We start from the raw sequence: 26196 nt of genomic DNA on the forward strand, positions 1-26196 counted from the left end.
GTATTTAGGTTAGTTCTGGGGATTTGAACTCAGACTGTCATAGTGTACAGCAAGCACTTTACCTACTGAGCCAGTTCCAGTCGCCTAACAGTCCTTCTTTAAGAACTGCAGGCCCCTGTGACTGACATAACCACCAGCCTGTTGGTACCTCCTCGTGAAACCTAAAGAAAACCTTTTGTTTAGGGATTTTTAATTGTATTTTATTTTATTGAGAAAGGCTATCCCTAACTGCCTAGGCTGGCCTGAAAACTTTCGGATTCAGGAGATTTTCCTGCCTTGAGCCTGCCACGCAGCTAGGACTATAGTGCGCCACCATACTCAGGAAGATGATGTCACAATTTTCCAGTTACCCCAGACCTGGGTTTCCTGGTACTGGTTCTGAAAGGACATATGGCTCAATCTGGCTGCTTCTTTAATAGCTGCATTACACAGTGGATAGCTACAATCTGTTGTCAGGATTAAATAAAAGATTTCACCTGGGGTGAGGCACAAACCCAGGGGATGAAGGAACTCACTGGGTTCCTTCAGATTTCTGGTTTTCACTGAGCACAGCCTGATGTCCCACAGTAGGAACAGGTCTAAGCCAGGACAGAGGCCTCTGAGGGCTGACGGGTAGACTGAGGATACATCATGTGCCTAGGCTTCATGAAGCCCCGAGTTCCACCTCCAGTACTGGGGCGATGAAGACACCATGACTACTGGGGACAGTGAGGGTGGCCCAGTGGTGACTGTGAGGGAATACACTCGGCCTTGGGGACAGTGAGGGTGGCCCAGTGGTGACTGTGAGGGAATACACTCGGCCTTGGGGACAGTGAGGGTGGCCCAGTGGTGACTGTGAGGGAATACACTCTGGCCTTTCTGACCCATTCATCATCTCTGTACTGCACAGACAGGGACAAGTATGAACACATCTGTCCTCCAGGAGCCTTGGTCCCATGGCCAAGCTACTGGGGGTGAATCCAGATGTGGCTCAAGGGCAAGGATGTCTAGGTTGTCCCAGGAGGAAGGCAGGGTAGACTTCTCCTTCCACAGCTTTATTGGAAAATGTCTTGGTGTGGGGCTGGGTAAGTTAGGCCTTCTGGACAAGGGGCTTTTTGGGCAAGGGTGCCCAAATTAAAGGAAAGAAAGAAGGCTTCGGAGTGACAGAGGATGTGACAGGCAGACTGAACTACACCCAGGGAAGGGGTGGCAGACCTGGAATGCTGTGCAAGGGAATTCAGAGTGGGAAGCAACCATCTGAGATTTAAATTTGACTTCTCATTGGTGTGAGCCTCAGGGTTCCCGCTGGGGGCCATGAAAAGCAGCTGCTTCATGCTTTCCTACCTGCAGATCACTGTTGGCCAGATCTCCTTTGTCAGTACTTCTATTAAGTAGCTAACATGACGTATGCTGTTTCTTTAAGAAAGTCTGTTTTGATTGGCTTTTGTTTTATGTCAAGGGAAGTGCTTGCAGTCTCTTTAGACTCACATATCCTGCTTATTTGCTTAAATCTCGCACAATTTTACTTTCTCAAATGCTCTAGAAATGTGGAGCACAGATCATCTGGCTCTTTACCTGTGAGCATTATTGAGGGTGGTGGTGATGCTGATAGCTGGGGCTGCGGTTTTAGTTTAACACTGCCGTGTGCAGTAGTGACTGACGTGACAGAGGAAACCCGGAGTAACACTCGTGTGCAGTAGTGACTGACGTGACAGAGGAAACCCAGAGTAACACTTGTGTGCAGCAGTGATTGACGTGAGAGAGGAAACCCGGAGTAACACTCGTGTGCAGTAGTGACTGACGTGACAGAGGAAACCCAGAGTAACACTCGTGTGCAGTAGTGATTGACGTGACAGAGGAAACCCAGAGTAACACTCGTGTGCAGCAGTGACTGACGTGACAGAGGAAACCCAGAGTAACACTCGTGTGCAGCAGTGATTGACGTGAGAGAGGAAACCCAGAGTAACACTCGTGTGCAGCAGTGATTGACGTGAGAGAGGAAACCCAGAGTAACACTCGTGTGCAGCAGTGATTGATGTGAGAGAGGAAACCCGGAGTAACACTCGTGTGCAGCAGTGATTGATGTGACAGAGGAAACCCGGAGTAACACTCGTGTGCAGCAGTGATTGACGTGACAGAGGAAATCTGGAGTAACACTCGTGTGTAGTAGTGACTGACGTGACAGAGGAAACCCGGAGTAACACTCGTGTGTAGTAGTGATTGACGTGACAGAGGAAACCCAGAGTAACACTCGTGTGTAGTAGTGATTGACATGACAGAGGAAACCCAGAGTAACACTCGTGTGCAGTAGTGATTGATGTGACAGAGGAAATCTGGAGTAACATTCGTGTGCAGTAGTGATTGACGTGACAGAGGAAACCTGGAGTAACACTCGTGTGCAGTAGTGATTGACGTGACAGAGGAAATCTGGAGTAACACTCGTGTGCAGTAGTGACTGACGTGACAGAGGAAACCCGGAGTAACACTCGTGTGCAGTAGTGATTGACGTGACAGAGGAAACCCAGAGTAACACTCATGTGCAGTAGTGATTGACATGACAGAGGAAATCTGGAGTAACACTCGTGTGCAGTAGTGATTGACGTGACAGAGGAAACCCAGAGTAACACTCGTGTGTAGTAGTGATTGACATGACAGAGGAAACCCAGAGTAACACTCGTGTGCAGTAGTGATTGACGTGACAGAGGAAATCTGGAGTAACACTCGTGTGCAGTAGTGATTGATGTGACAGAGGAAACCCAGAGTAACACTCGTGTGCAGCAGTGACTGACGTGACAGAGGAAATCTGGAGTAACACTCGTGTGCAGTAGTGACTGACGTGACAGAGGAAACCCGGAGTAACACTCGTGTGCAGTAGTGATTGATGTGACAGAGGAAACCCAGAGTAACACTCGTGTGCAGCAGTGACTGACGTGACAGAGGAAACCCGGAGTAACACTCGTGTGCAGTAGTGATTGACGTGACAGAGGAAATCTGGAGTAACACTCGTGTGCAGCAGTGACTGACATGACAGAGGAAATCTGGAGTGGGTGGATGCTTTTCCTAACAAAACAGCTAGCTCAGGGATCAGATCCCTTATTCTCTGCCAGGTAGAATTTCCCCGTTGGGTGGAGAGCAGATCTGGTGTCCTTTGGTGACTCCAGTTTTCTGTGTGCATGTATAAATGCATAAAGACGAATTTGGAATCTTGTTCTTTATAAGTTAGGGAGCATTGTTTCCTACAGAATGGACTAGAGGAAAGGCACAGCCCTGACTTGATCAGCCTTGAATGTTTCCATGTTGTGAACATCCAAAGGAACAAATGTTCTTTGTAGGAGTTACTGAAAAAATGGAGCATATCTTTACTATTCTGGAGAGATCATTATCATAGATGAAAATCCACAATGTCAGAGAATTAAAACTTCTGGTATTTTGATCCAATGGTCAAAACCCAACAAATTAATAAACATACCATCACCTTTGTAATACCTAGTATTAATCTGGACTTGTAACAGAAACATTACAGACAGTGAAAGGTAGTAATAGTATATTACAGTTCCCATTTGATTACAACCTGTACAAGCACTAATAATCAAGTATTTCCTATTAGATCATATGGCATTTCTCCCTCATTATTAATTCAATCAACAACTGCTTACTACCTACTGCCACTAGGCAGTGAACAAAACCAAAATCCTATCCTCATGTAATATATCTTCTACTTGTTAGGAATGTGTAACACACACACACACACACACACACACACACACACACACACGCACACACACACACACACACCTACCTCACACCACCATCCCTACCCCCCTACCCCATTGCCCCCCCCCCACACATACAAGCCACCCCCACCCCCCACACATGGCCGCATGTGTAAAGAGGGGGCACACTCCAACAGAAGAGAAGGGGCATGAGCTATGATGGCAGCAGGAGAGCTGTGCTTTCTAACTATATGATGAGGCTCTGGAAGGCCTTACTGATAAGGGGCCCTCTGAAGTACAGAACTGCAAGACCAGGGTGCTAAGCCTCAGCATCCAGTGTCATGGAAAGGAGTGCCCAGGTCTTGGGACAGGAACTGCTGGCTGTGTTCAGTCAACAGCCAGGCCTACATGGTTGAGGCTGAGTGAGTGAAGGAAGGAGGGCCAGGAGCCAAGCCTCAGAGATAGGGCAGCAGGAAGAGTAGAGATGGCATCTTGCCTTATGGAAAATAGTTGGGATAAGGCTGAACCACACACCACTCAGGAGCTACGAGAACCCATGGGAGCACTGGTGGACAGGCTAGGGTGGCAGATTAAAAAACTAGGATTTTGAAGTTATTTGTGTCTCCCTCCCCCTCGCCCCCCCAATATGTACTATATGTGTGTAGATGCCCACAGTGCCAGGACAGTGGACAGATCCCTTGGAGCTGGAGTGACAGGGGGTTATAAGCTACCAGATGTGGGTGCTGGGAACTGAACTTCAATCCTTTGGAAGAGGAGCAAGCGGAGATAGTGTGCAGGCAAGTTTGCAGAGAATGGACAAAAGACTGGAGGAGATGGCCTGTAGGAGTGAGCAATGGCAGAGGAAAGAGAAGTTCAGCAGCCTCAGCCCTGGGAAACATCTGTAGAGGCTGGAGAGATGTAGGAACCAGCCAAGGAGATGGAAAAAGAGTATCTAGCATATTCCAGGCTACTGGGAGGCTAAAAGTTGGCACAGCCTCCGAACAGACAGCCCTACATTGAAAGTTTCTAAGTCCTGCTCACCAAACATTTAGAAAGCTAATGAGAAAATCTCAATCTATAGAGAGATTTCTCAGGCTGTCGGAGAGCTTCCAATACAAGCATGAGGACCTATGGTCGGATCCCAGAACAACACAAAAAGCCAGACGTGCTTAGTTTTCTCGTCAACTTAACACAAGCTAGGGTTGTCTGGGAAGAAGGAACCTCAACTGAGGAAATGCCTCCATCAGATTGGGTTGTAGGCAAGCCTGGGGGCATTTTCTTGATTAGTGGTTGATGTGGGAGAGCTCAGTCTACACTGGGTGATGCCACCCTGGGCAAGTGGTTCAGTGTGGGTAAAAGAACAGGCTGAGCAAGGCACAGGGAGCAAGCTAGGAGCCTTCCTCTCCAGCCTCTGCTTCAGTTCCAACCATCCAGGTTTCTCTTAAGTCCTGCCTTGAGCTTTATGATGGGTTGTAAGCTGTAAATCTGAAATAAACCACTTCCTACCCAAGTTGCTTTGGGGCAGGGTTTTATCACAGCAGCAGAAACCTAACTAGGACCCCAGACATGCACATACCTGTAACCTTTCTGCCATTGAGGGTGAGGGGCAGAGAGAGACACGAGGATGGCCGGGGCTTGCTGGATACCAGTGTAGCTCCAGGTTCAATGAGACCCTGATTCCAGGGAATAAGGCAGGGAGTGACAGAACAGTACACTTTATGTCCTCCTCATCTTCCCACAAGCACACACATATGCCTATTCACCACACCCAACTTGTACCTCCACACATACAGATCCCACCTGTAACTGTAACCATCTTAATGGAGTGCACGTTCTGTAGAAAGAGTATGAAGCCAAGCATCAGTCATTAAGAAGACACACAACTATTACCAATTATCAGCCATCTGGGCTGGTGGTCCAATTGAAGATAGTCTAATTCTCCAATCCGGACAATGATATACTAAAGAGGTAGGAGAAATGGCAGGCTCCTTCTAGAAAATAATATTGTAAGAATAGATACTATGCTATTAATCTACATACAAAGTACTATTTTTTCTGCAAATTAAAAACACCAGCATGAAGAAAACCATATACTGCTCATGAATATAGATATATAGTATACGAGTTGAAGAGAAATCCTGTCTGTGATCAGGAGAGGAGAGCAGCTGGAATGAATCAAGGGAGCATGTGGTGCTTCCAAAAACATTTACTCAATGTATGAGAAGGATGAAGTAGATGTGAGAAAATACTTATAATCACGAGCATGAGCACATGTGTATTTAAAATATTTATAACCACCATCGAGCATGAACACACATATATTTAAAATACTTTTAAATGGAAAAAACAGAATAATAGAAAAAGCAAGATCAATTGTTTAAAACAACTACCTATTGTATTTGTACTTACACTGTAAGCCTATAATAAAGCCAAAGGGAAGTCTGTATTTTGTTGGCACAGTAATATAGAATTGTCAGCCTCCCACATGACACAGCACTTAGGATTTATCACTTGTACACTATGCTTTACTATTTGTTAAAGGCAGACAAACTTCAGTACATTTCCCATAAATACAGTAATCTGGAAAAAATGGAAACTGAAAAAAGGCCAAGTGGTAAAACTAAGTACACTTCCCATAAATATGGTAATCTGGAAAAAGGTAAACTGAAGCAAAGTCAAGCAGCTTGCTTTGTCTTAACAGGGAATCATGCTATAAACTTTGAGTTAGAACCTAAGGGCAGCTTTGGAATGAGAGGAAACTATGAAAGTGAATGGGAAGATGTGTACATGGGCCAAAGTCAGTCCACCTAATAACGTGCAATTCTCAGAACCATGCTTCTTCAAAGGTTTAGGATGTAAGAACCAGCTTCCCTTAAGAATTCAGAGGAGCCTGCCCATGTTAGCTCATTCTCTGGAGGCTCATCTTGAAGTAAAACAGCAGTGTACACAGTGGCAGCATGGCTTGTCACACCTTTTCTTTGCACCTTTTCTAGCCAATGGCTGGGAAATACCCTCACTCAAATCCTTATACATTCTTCCCAGCTTTTTAAATTGGAATTGCTCTTACTACCCAGACCAAGTCACTGCTCGTGCACATTCAGAAATTAATTCAGGGTGATTCATTCAGTCTGTTACTGGTTGAAAAGTTGGATTCAGTGAGTTGATAAATTCTTGAGATAAAAACAGAAACTCTACAAAAATATACTTCTCTACTCTGATTGGTCAGAATGGACTAAAAGGCTTGTTTTTCCCTCTAAACTGGTCAGAAACAATTATCTACATTTGTTAACAGTATTAAGGGGAAAAATACCTTTTCAAAACAGTAAGTGTTTTCAACAAATAAAATGTTTTATCCTCAAACGCTTATAGTACCCGCTTCTTGTTCTTTTTACTAGGGAGAGGCGGGGCTTAGAGACTGAACCCAGGCCCCCAGCATGCTAGGCAGGCACTGGACCACTAAGCCAGCCACACTCTCAGCCTCTGCCATCACCAGGAGCAGTGGTGACCTCCAGGAACTGAGCTAAATGCTGAGTGTGTCAGAGAAGCTGAGAGCTAGGCAGTAGGCTCCATTCATGCTCCACTCCAGCAGCTAGCAGGGAGAGAGGGAAACAGGGAATAATCACACACGGAAGATGGGTCAAAGACTTTCTGAGGAAACACCTAAGATGGGTCAGAGAAGGAAAATGTTTCCGGCAGGAGAACACGCAAGGGGAAATCAGACAGGGTTTCCAAACAGCAGTGGGTCCTGTTACACCTTAAAGAAAAGGGCAATGTGACCAGGGCAGGCTGTGGCAGGGGTGAGGAGAGCAGGGTGCTGTGGCAGGGATGAACCAGGGAAAGGGTCCTCTAGACAGGAAGAACATTCCAGTGTGAGCCTGGGCGACAATGAGGAAAGGGGGAGTGAGGAAGCAGACAGTGTTTTGAGGAATTCTCAGGAGATTCGCGCTTTATATAGGCAAACGAGAGCCAACTCAAAATGCTGGCGAAGGCCCAGCATGACCAGACATATGCTTTGGGAAGGTTAATCAAACATTTAAGGGTAAGCTTACAGTTTTGTATGCTAACTCTTCCACAATAGGACAGGAGAAGTAGGTAGAAAACAGTCTATGAAAAAACTGATCAGGAGTCTATCGCACAGGTAAATAATAATTAAAACAAACCACTGCAAGAGGAATTGAGCAGTATCAAGTGGAGCTGGAAAGGGGATGTGTATGTGAAATAGCATTCTGAAAAGCACCAGTGACAGCTTACCTGATTCTTCTGTGTCTTGCTCATCTATTAAACCCACCGAGATGCCTAAATCCACACACTTCTTGCTATGTGCCTTGGACTTCATGTGTTTTGTCAGATTTCCTTAAGGGAAAAGAATATTTATTAAATGTATGTAGTGTTATTCTGCTACTGCATTTGTCAATTCTGGAAAATTCTATTCTTACTTCAAACAAACATATACACTGTGATTAAACAATTCCAACAACTATAATTGCATAAAAGAAATCACTGGTATTTATAGTTACTTGCAATGACTTTTGTATTTACTAGTGATAGACAGCATTTTGTTTTCAAATCTGGTAGCTACTTTTGCCTGTTGGGACCTACTCTCCAGTTCTTATTTCTTAAGAGTGCGCACACTCCATGTCTCTTTCAGAGTGCACTCTGACCGGTAGTTACTGGTGTGTAACTTATCCACTATCTGTGTTTGCTGGCCAGCTCTCATAGTAGCTCACTTCCTTGTATGAGTTTTTACTTTAAGTCCATCTTCAGTAATATGGCCTTCCATAGAATCCTAAGGATCCCAAGTTGTAGAAGGATCTCTACAAGAGTTTTCTACCTGGGACCTTATCAATGTCATTCATTTCAGAACACTTTCAATTGCTTATTTCCCATATGGCCCAAAGTCAATGGGAAGGAGAGTCAGGTGTACTTTAGGGGCCCTGACAGGCATTAAATCCCAGACCTGCTGGCATGAATATTGCCTTGACCCCCCTATGATGTTTTAACCTTAACCCCCCCTATGATGTTTTAACCTTGACCCCCCCCATGATGTTTTAACCTTGGATCCTCTATGATATTCTAACCTTGGCTTCCTTATGATGTTTTAACTTTGACTCCATATGATGTTTTAACCTTGACCCTCCCATGATGTTTTAACCTTGACCCCCCCAATGTTTTAACCTTGACCCCCCTATGATGTTTTAACTTTGACCCCCCTATGATGTTTTAATAATCTCCCTACCATTCTGGTTTTTAGTTTCTCCTTTATTCTGGTACCTGAACATTCACAGTTTTAAAGTTTGGATTATTGATTATTGATGACTATTCTGGGTTGCTTTTGAGCATCATTAACAGCAATGTGTGGAGCACAAAAGAGAGAACCCACTCGGCACTGTGACCTCCTGTGCTGAGCAAATGTGTCCGGAGCGGCTCTAGGCTACCTGCTCTGGCAGCTGACTGGCCATCTGTGTGAGTATCTCAGGTCCACAGGGCACACCTGCCTGGAGTGACCACGGGTGACAGAGAGCAGCACGGGGTCTCCCGAGACCCCCAGCCATCCTGAGTGGATGGTACGATACCTGAAAACACTGCCAGCCAAGGGCACGCTATCTCTCTTGAGAAAACACAGGACAAAATTTAAATATGGAATTTGGGGGGCAAGGAAAAATTAGAAATGTTTAAAATTTTGGAATCCTCATTCCAAAAGTTGGGCTTGCATTAGAAGCCCATGCAAATCTGTTGGATTTATACAGCTTCAATTTCTTGATAAATGCAGAGTTTGTGAAATTGGCCACAGCTGTACATGCCAATTCTGGCACTATCAGGTATATTCTTGTCAAACAACCACACAGCATCCCAAAGCCAAGTGCTTAAGAAGTCCAAGCCGAAGATGCTTCTGAAGCGTGTGATTTCTAAGAGGCATTAGCTGCTGCCAGGTGTATCCCGTAGATAACACTGGGTTTAAATGCTCTTCCTGTGGCTGACATTTACATTACACAAAACATATGGCAGAATGTGAAGAGTCATTAAGATACACAGGGCAAACTGGGATTTATTATATAAACCTCTGCTTTTCTGTAAGAGTGTCATTAAAAAGTAAACAAATAAACAAGTGGTTAAAAGCCACTTCGCTGTGGCTGAGATCTCCCTATCCAAGTCAAAATGCTTCCATAGTAGTAACAATACCGAAAACAAATTAGCAGGCTCACTAGTCCTTCTCTTTCAAAGAGCTTTGGTTCCCAAGACAGACTGACAGACAGAGCAAGGTCTGTGCTAAGAAACTAATATAGAGCTGTGCTTGGGCAGATTTGGGAATTTAAGTTTTTAGTATACATATTCTCTCACAGTTTGATCTATTACTTTATTGATCACCTCCCTAAATAGTTTAAAAAACAAAACCTATGCATTTACATGTGTAGGATGTATTCATTTCAGGTTATACCTTGATCATCTCACCAACACTGCTACATATGTGCAATTGTTTTATTATTAAGGTTAGCCTTGATACATGTTCCTGTTCTCACATCGCAAATTAGCAGATACTTCTTAAGTCACAGTGACCACCAATGAAAGCAGAAAATTGGTTAAAAGGCCCTCGTTTCCCGGCACTACTGAGGACTCACCCTGACTGCTGCCTCCCTGACCATCTCCAGGGAAAGGAGGGCCTACATCACTAGCCCATGATTGAGGACTCCTCTCACCCCCAGACTCACTTGAAACTCTGCAGAACTGTTCCAAACTTTCTGAAGAGTACTTCGTTTCCCTATGATCCTCCTTAAGACTCATCTGTTGTCTGAGCTAATGTAAACACACTCAGTTGCTACAGTTGTAACTTTCTTTAAATGCCAATAAATCTGAGCCAGAAATGCACCCAAACAGGCTAAAGAGATGATTAATCTTTATCAAAGAACTATAACGACAGCCAGTACAACAGCGCAAAAACAATAAAGGAACTCAAAAGGAAGTCTCAAGAAAATGATCATTTTTTACGGACCCTGCTATGTAAGTCAGGCATCCCCCATGGTTAGACTGCTTTGCTGAAGAAAGTCCTATTTTGTAAAGGACAGTGCATGAAATTGTCATCTTTAATGACTGTTACATAATTATCTGTGAACAAGGAGTAAACATTTTATAACAGTATATTCATTACACATAACAGGAAACCTGTGTGGGGTGAAATTACTTCGTCATGAGGGCTTATGCTTTAAATAAACATAAAACAGAAGCACGCTAAGTATAGTTTTAATGACGATTTCTGAGAGTCAATAAAACATTTAATAGTAGAAATGTTTAAAAACTTTAAATCTGAAATTTAATATAATTTGGATTAAAGTTTATCATAAACGATGGCTATTTATGGCTAAAATTAGATAATAAAGTGAGTGATTACAAAATTTTTTTTCTGATTATTATTTAAAACTCTTCTTGAATCTTTTGGAACCCAAATGAATTTACTTGTGATCACAAAACATTTTCCTTCTTCAGCCCCAAAATTAGTATTCTGAAAATCTGCTAGTCATTGTTAAGGAACTGTATTTCGGGGAGTAAAATATAAAAAGAAACAGCCGATTACTTTTACTTATGGATATTCTGAAACCCTGTAATTAGAAGTATTTTCCTCAAAGGGTCTAGAAACATAGAGAACACACACTACGAGCTGTAACTTAGCCCATGGACGCCATTTATCCTTGACAGAGACAACATGTAGCCGGACCATGGCCTCCTGTATAAAGACACAGGAGGCCCACAGCAATAAGCATGGCATACCTTTCGTCTTGAAGGAGAAGTTACAGTATGTGCAATGGTAGGGGCGGACATCTGTGTGGGTTCGTATGTGTTTCTTTAACATGCTAGGTTTCTTACAACGGATTCCACATTCTTCACAAATGTACTTTCCTCGTCCCCTGCCTCGGACGTACACATAATCCTCATTTGACTTGTATCTAATTTAAAGGGAGAAATGAGCAGGAAAATTGGACACTGTGTCTTTGAGAAAATATTGATGAAACCTCAACCTAAAAAATAAAGCACAACTTTTATACACAATCTACAATGATTTTATGTATATTTAAGAAAGAAGATTCCCAGTTCTGCATCACACCTCAAGTTCTGACAGTTAATTCTACTTTAGTCATTCAATGTGACGTTTAATTCTTAAATATTTCCACAATTTTAAGATGCAGTTTGAAAGGGTTTTTTTCACTGCTAAATTCCACACAGCGACTGTAAACTCTGAACTATTATCAAGCTTTGCCTGACACTGGCTCTTGTAGCTTGTTTTTCTCATCATAACTGACACCAGCTCTCACAGCGTATTTATTACTCTTGAACTAAAACAGGAAGACAGCAAAAGGCAATACCCATCTCTCTTCGAGAAATTTCCCAAGCCATTCCATGCTGCAAGTCCATGTGGAAGTCAGGTTCACTCTGAAGCTATTCTCACAGGACTTCCGGATCTACATTTTTTCCTAGCCATCATTTCTTCTATGAAAATGGAATTACTTAAGAGAACACTAACATGTGCTGTCAGGAAGATTCTGTTAGTAAGAAACCTTTAAATCAAACCACCACGGCCGGGTCTGCGTTCACATGACAGCAAATGTACATTTAAAAGGGGAGTTTAAATGTACATTTAAGAATGAAATATGTACTTGCCCTCCATCAAATATTTTAATTCTTCTTGGTTCACTTTTGATTAAGGAATTTTCTTTATCTTGCTCACTGTTAATTTCAGAGTCATCTTTATTGCTGAATTCAACTACTGAGGACTTGTGATTACCTATTGCTCTCTGAAAGGGAAAAAACAAAAAGAGAAACTAATTTCATTAAACTGGAAACACAAACACCATAATGTTTCACTAGCAATTAACATAACAGAGTACAGACAAGTGGTCAGCTCAATGACGTGGACTCCAAAGGGGCAGCAGAAGTCAAGGCCATCTGTTCCCTTTCCTCCAGTCTCCCACCACAGTCCATGATACCTCAAGTGAACCAACTGCCTTCCCTGGGGGTTCAGGAAGTTGACGGAAAGCCTTCTTTAACAGACTAAACAGTCTTTATGCTTTACTGGCCACCTGTACCGCAGTTTAAGTCTATTTCTTTCTTTCTTTTTTTTTTTTTCCTTCAGGACAGGGTTTCTCTGTGTAGCCCTGGCTGTCCTGGAACTCGCTCTGTAGACCAGGCTGGCCTCAGACTCAGAAACATCTACCTGCCTCTGCCTCATGAATGTTGCGATCAAAGGTGTGCACCACTACTGCCCGGTTATGTCTATTTCTTTTTTTTTTTTTTTGGTTTTTCGAGACAGGGTTTCTCTGTGTAGCTTTGCGCCTTTCCTGGAACTCGCTTTGGAGACCAGGCTGGCCTCGAACTCACAGAGATCCGCCTGGCTCTGCCTCCCGAGTGCTGGGATTAAAGGCGTGCGCCACCACCACCCGGCCAAGTCTATTTCTTAAAGAGCTATTTCTTGGGAGATGGAAAGCACCTCTGGATACCATACAGTCTCAGGTCCCTCAAGGACACCACTAAAACCCTTCAACGTGGGAGAGCCACCAAGGTGGAGCAGAAGCCCCACTTCCCTTTCTCCAGCCTGCCTCTCTCCCATTCCTTTGAAGCGGAACATGGCTTCCCCCTCTAGAATAGCTCACGAAAACCAAACAATGGTTAGCGTGAAAGTCAGGTCAAGCCTAAGTCAGAGTGGGGGCTGACAATAAGATCTTTGGAAAAGGTAAACACGCATCAAAATGACAAAGCACGTGTAGCTACCCTAGAGGGAACCCCGCCTTAAGCTGTACACAAGACTTCATAGGGCTGTGCCACCCAGTCAAAGCAAAGTGCTAACAGCAAAAGCTACAGGCCCCGTCCTTGCCTTCACAAGAGGCACAACTTCCGCCAGGAAGAGTTCCATTCCTACAGTGGGACTCAGCAAGACGGAAGTGACTTCCTTCCACCAGAGAATGTGCATCGTGGAGGAGTGGCTGTGTGCACTGGAAGAGTGCTTGGGAGCCCAGTCCTGACTATGGCAGTGGAAAGCAAAGGCTGCTGGCCACTCCACAGAAGGGGAGAATGGCGATTACTGACATGCCCCCCCCCCCCCCCCCCGTTTCCTTCCACCCCCCAGGAGGCAAGCAGACCAGATTCTCCACAAAGCAGAACACACACAGTCCTGGTGCTGACCTTACCCCTTTAGCGATGGTCTTTCTTAACCTTCTTTTCAATATGAAATTCCTCCTTTTGGGGGGTGGGCAGGCATTTAAGAGATAGGAACTGGAACCAACATGTGTTAGGCAAGCTCTTTTTGCCAAGAGCATGCTTCAACCTCCAACTCCCTGTACTTTTGCTCACTTTCCTACCATCAAACCCAGCTCCTACTTGCTAAAGACAGCAGCGACTTAGGTGGTTCACACAGCCATTTCAACAGTTCTGGTGAGCTTGTGCGCTCCAGGGCATCCCCTGTAAACTGCGGAAACTGCTTTTGCTTTCGCTTTCTAACATCTGCTCCTTTCCACCTGGAATCCGTATGTGCCACCATATGGGTTCTACACAACAGTCAGGTGCCCAGGCCTCCCGAGCCACTTGTTCATGGATTCAAGTCTCCAGAGACCAAATGTGCAGAGCACAGGCTCTCGCCTCATCTTCCTAGGACGTCACTACTCTTAACAACTCTTGAAACAGTCTTTTGAGTTGTGCTGGCTACCATTGCCCTCCGGGGCTCTCCTCCTAGGAACAATTTCTCTCTGTTTCCTGAGAAGACTTTCCTCATCGCCTCTCCATTCTCCTCCCTCTGAGCAATCACAATCATTCCTGCAAGCTGACAGACCTCTGGACAGATCTTCCACCTGCTGTTTCCACTGAGAAAATTGAAATCTAAGTACATAGTGCCAGGACTTCCTCCAAGGCCTTTTAACTCTCCCCTTGGGTTCTAGACGGAAAGAAGTATCTTTTTTTTTTTTTTTTTTTTTTTTTGGTGCCTGTCCTGGATCTCACTCTGTAGACCAGGCTGGCCTCAAACTCACCGAGATCCGCCTGGCTCTGCCTAGCGAGTGCTGGGATTAAAGGCGTGCGCCACCACTGCCTGGCCTGGAAAGGCATATCTTACACATGCTCAAGACTGAGTTACAGCTCCGGCCTGGGAGAACCATGTTCACTGGGACATTACGAATATAAACCAAGACCTGCTTACATTCTCATGGGGAGGTATGGCCCAACTAAGGCTCTAGTTTAGGGAACCTGGGGTCTAAGAAGTTCCAACAACAAAAACTCTCAGTCTGTGGCTGCGGCTTCCTTCCCTGGCATGGATGGTTATGCATCACCATGTACAGCCTTGGTTTTTACCTGTGTTGTCAACTCCAAACTTCTTACAAAAACTTCCAGGCCATGCCAGAGTCCCTGCAGTCTTTAACTCAACCAATTTCTTCTCATTTTCACATGATTTAAATATCTACTAATTAAAAAAACCTCATTTGTCTAAAGTATCTATCGCTATTATCATCACCGTCGACCCCACTGAAGTAACACCACCTTGGATGCCTTCCTGTATCCATGACTCCACAGAACAGCCATGTTAGAACTATGCAAACTTCTACTGAAATGCTAGTACCACAAATATTTCATGTGGATAGATTCATAAATGCTTACAGATCAGTACTATATGCTTGTGAGCTTGCAGAAGTCAAGAGTTCATAATTCTGAATGACCAGAGTCTAATGTAATACTTATTTATTTAACTGCTTAAATGATTTCCCCATTTTATAAAGCCAACAATTCTTATGAGAATTCAACACATTGCTCTAAATTATAATGTCATGACTATTCTATAAATCTTGACCAAATCAAATAATCCAGGCATGAGTTCTTTTATGCATCTTTTTGGCAGTAGTTAGTGGCTCTCAGTTTACTTAGAACACCACAGTGGGCATGGTGAGAGCAGATCAGTCTACAGGAGGCAAAGGACAAGTGTTATTGGTGCTTTGTACAGTTCACAACAGAATACAGCCACCTCTGGTAACCTACAGGCTGGTGTTTCCAAATTAGCCACGATCTTCTCTCTGCTAACAACTCCTCAATGAGGAGAAAAATCAAAATCCTAACTCCCATTGAGTAGAGTCAGCTGAAGGGAAAACCAAAAACAAACCAACAACCAGTGCCCAAGGAAGTCAGTGCTTGCAAAATATTTACAGACAGAATCACTGCCAGAACTGTAGGCAATTCTTCCCAGTGACTCCTGGGGACAACGTCACCTCCCCTCTAATAATGACATAGTACAACTTGTCATTCAAAATTAAAATACTTATTGTAAGTAAGACACTTAAAGGTACTAAGACTTACTGCAACTAATTTGCACAAACCACATCTGAAGATAAATTGTATCTCAAGTACCTTGCTTAAGTTGTTTTTCCACTTGCTTGAATAGACCACTAAATCTGATTTTGAATGGGTGGTTATTGCTTGGCAATACAGTGACTTTCCAGTCTTCTGTTTAGAATTAAGAAGAGAAAGAGCAACTTTTGTAGGCAAACCAAGTGGATTGGGGTTACTGGAGCTCACTGTCCATCCAGTGTAGGCTGAAGTTTTCTGGCTACTCTGAGACAAGGGCAATGACTTCTGTCTTAACAGGTAACACCATGTAAAGCTGGTTGCAGTCTTGAGGCTGGGGAATGATGGCTGAGTGTCTGAACTGCTTAACAATGAAAGACCAGGGATTGAAAGCTGACTCTGCCCTTGGGTGTCGGCTTTGTTCTCTTGATGTTTAAGCCCTGCTGACTCCTTTTCCTGGTTGTTGTCCATAGATTTCAAAGGCAAAACACAGGCACTTTCCAAAGGGACAGGCGAATTTTGCACTGTAGGAGTCAGCGATGTGGATGACTTGGTATTTTTAACCTCCTGCAGTTCAATGACACGGTCTGTGACTACAAACGTAGAGGGTCCTGATGACAAATCCTCCTGTGTCAAACTGGCAGTCTCGCAGCTCCCTTCAGGTGCAGAAAACGCGTCCTGCTCTAGTGGCCCTCCTTCAAGGGGCTCCATGGTACACAGCTGCCTGACCAGGACCGGCTTCTTCTGCTTAGTGCCCTCACCAGCTCCGGAACTCGGCAGCTCCAAGGGTCTAATGTTGGCGCTGCAAACTGCTCCATTCTCATCTTTGGCCCGCTTCTGATGCTTTTCCATGGCAATGTCTAAACTGTTTGCTGGGGAAAGCATCCTTTTACTTGAGGCTGAGGATTCTTGTTGTGGGGAGAGTCTACCAACAGACGTCTTCTGAACTGTGGTCAAGGATTCTGAAACGGATGTGTTTTGGCCCATCTCTGGAAGAACATTCTTGCATGCAAGATCTTTCTCTGCTGTTGGCAATGCACTTTGGAGATGGTTCTGTGATTTTGGCATGGAATTTTGTTCTTCGTTGACTGGCACTATACTTTCATTAGCTTGGCAAATTGGCATGTTGGACAGATCATGGGTTACTAAGATTTGTGGCAGAGATGTGACAGTGGCAAAACAGTACATAGGAACATTACTCTGTTGGGGCACTGGCAGCATGAAGGATGGCGGTCCCTTCTGCACCTGATCGTTTGGTGGCCTGAGCTCCAGTGATGGCAGAGAACAGGGTTTAGATACAGGATCGACTAGTTTGGCTGACAGTGCTACTGAAGCTACCCCCGGATCTGCTCCGGTTTGATCTGGAAGAACTTGATTAGAATGCAAAGGAGAGAGAGAAGAGCAACCCTGGCCAGAAGTGAATGCTTGACACTGAAGCTGGTACTTAGGAGCAAAGCTACCCTCGCCTGTAGAAGACACACACACGTTGGGATGCGCACCTGGTTTGCCGCCCTGTGCAGATGCTGGCAGAGACAGTGCTGTGTTTTGGTGACTAAGGGGTGCATGAGTTTTATTTAATAAATGGACACCAAAAAGCTGTTGAGGAGGAAAGGTGTTGGTAGAGCTAGAACTTGACATTTCTGGCTGAAGATCCTTAACCAGGGCCTGGGAGTGCACAGAATGTGCAGGAAGCTCAGCGGAAGACACATCGGGAAGCCTCGGACCCTGAAACGGCACTGCATTCACACTTGGAAGAGCAGTATTTTGGAAAGATGATGCACTAACAGGAGACAGGTGACTATCAGAAGCTATGTTTAAAGATATCTGCCGGATCAGGGGACCCCGCCTCCTTTCCAAAAGGGGCACATGTCCGGTGCCTCCAACACCAGATGGGGAGTTGGAGGGCTGTGATTCAACAAATGCTGCCGCCGATGCCTGAGAAGAAGTAATGCTCCCACAGTCAAATGACTTACTTCTGAAATCAGAGACCTCCATCAACGTGGGCATGCAACTGATCTGCTCTGATGCAGCACGCCTCATTTCCCGGTGACTTCCAGGGACACTCAGTGTGTTCGAGCCCAGTGGAATCAAAAGGAACTCTGCTTTATTTGGAAAATCGATTTTGGGGGGTACCTCTGCTTTAGAAACATCTTCTATGTCTAAGGAGGCCGAGAAGCTGGATGCATGGGATAAGCTACTTTCTCTGCTGAGACTCCGGGAGAGAGTGGAATCGAAGCTTGACTCGGTTGAAGAATGCTCTATCTCAGCCAGCCGGAGCCTTTTCTTTTTGGGTGGCAGCTTCTCTGTTGGCAGCTTTGATAAGGTTTCACTGCGCTGAGGCCAACTGAACCTCTCTGACTTTTCTTCGTCATGGCCCTGGGCTTCCAGGTCCCGGTCTGGCTCTTCGGTGACCAGAATTTCTGGGACCTGGATGTTGTGCTGCCGGACCAGTCTCAAAGGCTGCCCTAACACATACCGCTCACTTAGAATCTTTCTAGAACTTTCCCGTGGCTCTCCTCTAAGAGCATGTGACAGTGCTGTGTGATGTGTGACATCCCGAGATGGGTGGCCTTCCTCTGGGGAGATCCCTATCACTTTCAGAGCCCCAGGCATCCCGGTTCTGCCTAGCTCCTGTAAGGAAAAGGTGGTGCCTCCTTCCAGGGGATCCAGCTTGTCGAATGAACTAGGCCTGCTCAGGGAGTTGGTGTGCTGGATGACAGAGATGCCACCCCCTTGCCTCTTCACCTCCATCTTGTCCTGAGCTGCAGAATTGGGCTGCTGTTCAACCACAGGGCACTGCTTTAGGTGCAGGGCCTGCTCGGGGACTCTGGCCACAAGCTGAACAGGAGAGCTCTGCAGCTGGACGCCCCTGTGTGCCTGGTCACCTGCTGTGGCAGTGGCGTGTTTGGATGGGCTGGGAGCAGAGCCCGGGGCAGGCCGCAGCTGAAGGACTTCAGCGCTTTCTGGAGATGTCCTGCTTTCGCGGGGCTGCAGGTCCTCATCATCGCCTACGCTTTTCATTTTCCTCCTCTTCCTTATCTGGGGTGTCTGCTCCCACACACCCGTGGGAGCAGCAACTCTGTAGTGGAGAACTTGGGGTTGTGTCCCACCAGGCGCAGGGCCGTGCTCCGGCTCTCTCATGGCTACCTTTGTTTTGGGCCCATGTAACTCCGAGCAGTAAAATTTCTTATGATTCTCGAAATTCTCCAGTTTCCGGTACCTGTTTCGACAGGTTTCACACTCAAACATGGTCCCACGTCCTTGATGGGACTTCTTCTTTTCCAGGTGAGGGGCTTGGGCTGCTTTGCTCTGCACTGGCCCGGGCTCACTGGTGGCTGGGCATCCTTGACAGTTCTCATCCACAGACTGTCCAGAGCCCAGCATGTGATTCTCACTGGCTGAAGAGTCTTCCACTGCAGCCTGTCTGACCAGGGGACGGTGATGTCCGCTCGGGGGCATGGACGGGTTGGGTCCTGACACAAAAACATCATCATAAAAGGTGCCAATTTTATCATCAAATGACTGGCTTCCTCTTAGAGGAGGAGGGGGAGGGATTATATTTGCAGGGACTGCTGAATATCCTGTGGTTGGCATGGAGTTACTCCTCGTAATAGGCAGGCAGTCCAAGGAAGGAACGGACAAGAGGAACACCTGCTTTGACTTCTCAGTCGGGGTGAACGGGGACTTTGGTATATCAGAGCTGGAACTTGTTCTCCGACCCATTGGTTTTAGGTCAAACTGGAAGGAATCTTTAAATATGTATGATTTGGGGGAGTCAATGCTTCCCCGTCTGGAAAGTGAGGTTCTCCGGGGTTTCACACTATCCAGTTGCTTATCATCGACTAGGGCTTCATTGTCAGAGATCAGCTTTGAAATCCTTTCCTCCAGAGTTTTGCTTGCCAAGGGTGGGCGCATCTGGCCTGCTAAAACTGATGACTTCTCGACAGTGGCCGAAGCCGTAGGTGCTGGAGCGCTGATTCGAGGCCCTGGAGGTCCACTGTTCTTAGCTGGGTCTGGATCCACAACGGGAAAAGTTCTGGCAAATGGCGTCGGTGGACTCACAGCTTGATCAGCACTTTCAGAACGTGAGAAGTAGCCAGAATCTGTGCTTCCTAAGCTCCGTGGACTCAGGAGCAGCTTTCCTTGCTGCTCCTGGGGGTCGTCTGTGGCCTGCTGCCTCTGCAGCTGCGCATGTGCTGTCCCACCGTGAGGCTCCTGCTTCCCTTCTGACTGAATCACATCCCCTTTCTGGTGGAACTTCTCATCTGTCTCTAGGGAAGATACACCGGCTGGCTGTGACAGTACGTTTGCAACATGAAGGTCCTTCTGCTTCTGTGTGCTAGGAAGTTCAGGCTTGGGACTGGCCCCCTGCGGACCGTCAGTTCTGAGTGTGGAAACACTTACGGGGTGGACCACAACTTTGGGTAACTCTGTCAGGGCTTGTGACTCCGAAGGTCTGTCCTGTGAAGAGAAGCCACTGACCACATGATCTGAACTGCTTGAAATAGATTTGGGTAAAGCTTCAGGATTTGATATCGTCTTCATTATTTGCACAGGTTGTAGGTCCATGACCCCAGGGTCATTCTGCCTCCCGCCTCCAGGCCCCTCCTCCTCACTCTCACCACTGTCTTCAGCATCTGAATGGACACTAAGTGCTTTGGGGCACTCCTGGGACAGGAACAATCCACCAGCCTCTGGCTGTAAGACGAGACCCAGTTTGATAGTGTGTGCATGGGATTTTTTGTGCTTATATAGATTACTTTTAGTCTTGAATGAGAACCCACAGGTCACACAGGGGTAGGGCCGCTCACCAGTGTGAGAGCGGATGTGCTTTAACAGCACACTGGGCTTGGCGCATGCCCTATGGCAGTACTCACAGATGTATTTGCCTTGCTTTTTAGGCTTCTGATCTCGCAGAAGAAGATTGCACATTTGCTCCACACTCTGACTGACAGCAGAAGTGACGTGGGTTGAGCTGTAAACTGGCCCTGGGGGTGACTGCGTGGAGCTGGTGGGGCTCACTGACGAAGGGGACACGGAATCCATTTGCTGGTGTGGAGGAGTAACCTGAGTTCTACTGGAAGGAGTAGTGAGACCTACAGCTGATGTCATTGCTATATTATAGACGGGTTCAAGTTTAGTGTTCTCATGGGCGTGCAGATCTGTCAGCGAGCCTGTTAAGCCCAGACGTCCCGGAAGCTGCTGATTCTGGTGGCGAGGTTTGGGAACAAGGTGGTCGTGTGGGTTATACAGGTGAGAAACAGACTGGGCTGCCACTGGCTCACTCTTCTCAGCTGAGGCCACATGTACCGGGTATGAGGGACACGGAGAACACTGTGATTCGCCAACCATTTCTTGGGAAGTAGGATTTGGGGCGTCCAGGGAACTGTTCTTTAATTTAGAAGGGGATCGTACAGTTTTATTTGGTCTCAGTTTTTCTGTCTGAATTGCACAAGACGAGCCCTTCTGTGACAAGGTGCTCAATTCTGGCTCCATTGCTTTCAGTAAGACATCGAAGGCAGTACTTGGATAGGAGAGGGGCGTGGTGCTACAGCAAGGGGAGCTACATTCACTATTGTCAGTCCTGGATTTACTAGGTGAGGAGCTGGAGTCCCGCTGTCCATCAGGACCACGGAGCCTAGCTGGGTCTGAGCCTTCCGACCTCCATCTCCGCAGCTCTGACCGATGGTGAGGAAATGAGGCCTTCTTTGGGGAGACCGAGTCTTCAGATTTCGAGGCCTCAGCAGTCATCCCAAGTGTTTCTCCATTTTGCTTGGTACATTGCTTCCCATTTTTAGCAGGGACACAGTTGTGTTTCTTATGAGCCTCTGATGCATTCTGGACAACACTGAGCGATGACTCTTCTGTGTTTTGCTTGTGTTTTGTCTGAAGAGGATTCCTCAAGGGGGATTTTGGTATTTTTTTCAGGTGATTCTCAGCAACAACCTTTTTTCGTTTCACACCTTTGAGAGACTCAGAGGCTCCTTTAACACCAGCCTCTAGGATTTCTGTTAAGACAAAAAATAACACAGGTTGGTAAAATTGTATACCTGCCATAATTGTTTAACAAATGTGGTTACTATCAAGAGAGCCAAAGCCTCCTTTAACAGAGCCAGAGCCAGGTCCACACTCTGGACATTTTAAGAAGGTACCCAGTCAAAACCTACAGAAACACTATTACAGAGATCATGCTGGGTGTTTCTGGAACATTCTGCCCCTTTCTGGAGGAACCCACATCATGGAGCTAGACCTTTCACAAGTGGATAATCCTTCCCCATTGCTCACATATCTGCAGACTACTGACACTACATTCTGAGCAGGCTGGCCAAGCAAAGAAGAATATCCAACCTTCCTACAGGGGTATCTGACTTACCACACTCCCAACCATTAACTGCAAGCTCTACAAGCTCTGGACAAGGGATGCTGATATTTGCATGAGCAAAAAGGCTACTGTGTAGTAACGAATTAGTAAATATACCTCTGTAAGTGAGTGAGTGCCCACAGAGGCTCCCTAGTAAGACCTTACTCAAGGTCAGAGAATCTGAGCTTGCTTTACCCAGCAGTGTAGTAGGTAGCCATTCCAGCTTTGATCTGGAAGTTCCAACCCCTATTGAGACTATGGAATTCTTGAAAAAGCTACTTGGCTAGGGCCTTATGGGCCCCAGCTATACGTTGCCGGTTGTGGTGATGCATGCCAGTAGGATTTGCTGAAGAAGGCAGAGGTAGGAGGATCCCGAGTTTGAGGCCGGCCTAGGAGGCTTGGGAGAAGCTTTGGCCCGGCTAGCTCAGTCAGTAGAGCATGAGACTCTTAATCTCAGGGTCGTGGGTTCGTGCCCCACATTGGGCACCAGATATTGGTGAAATTATTAAGGCTACTCCACGTAGTTAAAAGGAGATTTATTTAATGGTGTAACTTACAAATTAAGGGATAGGTAGGTCGCGGGGTCTGGGGAAGGTGTATCACAGTCCAGCGGTGTTCTCTGGAGCTCTGCTTGGCCCACCTTCACCGTCCAAGGTCCCAGAACTGAGAGAGCGCTCGCTCATTCAGATCTCGGGTCTCCAGGCGCCTCCCTTGGCCCTGCCTTGTAGGCGTGACAGTTGCTGAAGTCTCAATGGGGGTTGGAACTTCCAGATCATAGCTGGAATGGCTACCCACTACACAGTAGGGCTGCATAATGGCACAATTTGGCCAAGGGTGTGGTTACCAGGTGTTTTGAAAGGTCTACACTTGGCTGTACACTGTGCTTTGATCTTGAAAGAAGGAAGTCTTTTGCCATTGGAATTGTATAAAAAGCCCTTTGGGATAAACCTCAAGGCAGCTGGGTATTGACCCAGGGCCTTCCTGAAGCTATCCTGTGTCTCTGTCTTTCTCTCTGTCTCTGTCTATATTTCTAATAATTCCTCATTCCTCTTTCCTCCCTGCAAGCAAGAACTGTTCGACAAGTCAGAGCTGGATTCTGGCAGACTCCCACACCTCTGGTGGTCATGATATAGTGGTCAGTGGGATCAGGAAGTTTTGTAACCACAGAGATTGCATCAATGGACAGAAAGCTACAAAATTAAAGAAACACTCATTTGTGGTTTCTTGCCAAGGACATGAGAAAGTCCTGAGATTGTGATGGCTCTTGGTTTAATAAAAATCATCGACATAACTGAGCAAAATATTCACTCCATATGTTTCTTTGAATGTATGAGGAATAAAAGTCAAGTGGACATACAGAGACAGATAGACAAGTAAAACCCACTACAGTAAAGAAAAGAAGACACTGATCTCATTTTAAACTGCTCTGGAAGCAAATCAGTTTAAATGTCATGAACTGTCCAAAATTTCTCTAAACTATTATGCATTTAGTCACTACAATGATTATTCACTATGATTTAATCTGTTTTCGATTTGTCAGATCTCTGGGCATATAAACAGAAATTATTTCTCTATATATTACCTATTTTAGAAAAGCCAAATATTTTAATTCATTGCTTTCACGTAACTGTCACAATGTACATATTTGAAATTCATGCTGGACCAAAACATTACATCTCTAGTCATCAGAGAAATGCAAATCAAAATGACTATGAGATACCACCTTACACCTGTGAGGATGGCTATGATCAAAAATACTAATGACAGTCTATGTTGGAGAAAATGCGGAGCAAGGGGAACACTCCTCCACTGTTGGTGGGAGTGCAAACTTGTACAACCACTGTGGAAATCAGTATGGCGGTTTCTCAGAAAATTGGGAATCAATCTACCTCAAGACCCAACCATACCACTCTTGGGCGTATACCCAAGGAATGCTCAATCATACCACAAAGATGCATGCTCAACTATGTTCATAGCAGCACTATTTGTAATAACCAGAACCTGGAAACAACCTAGATGCCTCTCAACTGAAGAATGGATTAAGAAAATGTGTTACATATACACAATGGAGTACTACTCAACAGAGAAAAACAATGACATCATGAAACTTGCAGGTAAATGGATGGAACTAAAAAATATCATCCTGAGTAGGTAACCCAGACTCAGAAGGACAAACATGGTATGTACTCACTCATAAGTGGATACTAGATATAAAGCAAAGGAGAATCAGACTACAACTCATAGATCCAGAGAGGCTACCTAGTGGGGGAGGACCCTAGGATGACTGTGGCTTATAATAAGTTTTGGTTTTACTCAATCACTGGGAAAGTTTTAGTGAAACATTTCACTATTAGGATAAGAATTTGTACTGTATCATACTGATGAAAGAATATGCTGGCTGTACTTTCGGGGTGGGGGGGTAAAGTCTTTTTAGATTATGGATTAGCCTATAGAAAAATGTCTGCCGTAAATCAAACAGTGAAGGGGAAGATGAATAGGAATCTCACTTACACAACTTAAGTAAAACATAACTCTCTGAACAGATGAAGATAGGTCTCTTCTGTATCTCAGAATCTAATCAATATTTATATGTATAATTCAGCTATCATTTGGCTTAAAAGAGCTTATTGGGAAATGTTATCATTTATACTATTTTCTACAGAGAAAATAGTTTACTGTTTAAAATAATCCTGGACTTTTAAATTATAACCTGTTTTTATGTTCAAACTATCTATTATTTCTCCTGCAGTTGTACATAAAATGTTTTTATGTTCAAAAAAATAAAATAAAACAACAACAACAAAAAAACCCATCACACTGTAATACTCACTGTCTTTTATGATGATGGCAGTTTACATATATGTTCTATACCTGCTGTGACATGCATGTATGTGCTCTCACAGATATACTGAGTGAAGAGAAGATGCTGACTCCACTGTAGACCCCTCTCCTCCCCAGGGGCATGATGGGAAGGCAGGCGCACCACTCCCGCACTGTAGTGAAGCAGCATGAAGTACCGGCTGTTTTCTACAGAGCTGTGCTGAGCAAGCCTTTTGTATTCTTCTAGGCAACCTTTTATGAAGTGACATTTCCCTCACTGGCTCCCCCTCAAGATACACACAACAAGTCATGACTTGCTTGTGGCACTCTTTGAGCTACCAGACAAGGGTGACTAACTGAGAAATGATGATCACCCAAAGGGGGAGTAGTCTCCTCACCCATTTCCCAAAAGCCAGGCGATGAGCTGTCACAAAAGTGAAAGCCTAAAATAACTCTACAGGCAAGGATGAGACGTCACTCAGGAGGGGTGGCCCGTAGACCTGAAACCCTGCCTACACCGAGTCTCATCAAAGTCCTGACTGGGTACATATGATAATTTTATTATTTCACATACTTTCTGGAAGAAGCTGTTTTCAAGTGTTCATATTTTAAAAATCAGATCTTACTCTGTAGCTCAGCCTGTCCTGAACTTGGGATCCTACTGCCTCTGCCTCCTGAATGCTGGGATTATTTATTTATATCACCATGTTAGACTGTTTTGTTGTTGTTGCTTTAATTAAATGGTGCCTGACATTGCAAAGAAATCAACCTGTAGGTGAAATACTCAAAATTATGTTGTTTAAATCAAAGCAATAAAATGTGGGCTTTGTAGAGAAAATGAAAGTTGGCTGTAAAGTGCAGGTGGCCTGCAATCTTAGCACCCAGGAGGCTGAGGCGAGTGAACTGAGTGCTTGAGGCCATCTTGGGCCACACACTGAGGTTGTCTCAAGAGAAAGAGAAAATAACAGAATTTCTAAATATCTACATTTCCTTGTTATTTCTGAAAAAAATCTCCTG

The 26196-nt window shown here is 45.2% G+C and overlaps 1 protein-coding gene across 4 annotated transcripts in view; it reads right to left on the minus strand.

Annotated features, from left to right (window-relative positions):
* The window catches only part of Hivep1 (HIVEP zinc finger 1), a 148535-nt gene that overhangs the window by 14427 nt on the left and 107912 nt on the right, over window positions 1-26196 (minus strand). For all 4 annotated transcript variants that reach the window (XM_052727249.1, XM_052727247.1, XM_052727248.1 and 1 more), the window contains 4 exons: window positions 16062-22006; window positions 12342-12475; window positions 11454-11629; window positions 7944-8045 (listed from right to left, as the gene is read on the minus strand). In XM_052727249.1, the coding sequence (XP_052583209.1) occupies window positions 7944-8045; window positions 11454-11629; window positions 12342-12475; window positions 16062-22006 (6357 nt within the window). The remainder of the gene's footprint in view (window positions 1-7943; window positions 8046-11453; window positions 11630-12341; window positions 12476-16061; window positions 22007-26196) is intronic.

This window comes from Peromyscus californicus, unplaced genomic scaffold (assembly GCF_007827085.1).
Source record: "Peromyscus californicus insignis strain IS unplaced genomic scaffold, ASM782708v3 Scaffold_8__1_contigs__length_139910024, whole genome shotgun sequence".
In the NCBI taxonomy this organism is placed as follows: Eukaryota; Metazoa; Chordata; class Mammalia; order Rodentia; family Cricetidae; genus Peromyscus; species Peromyscus californicus.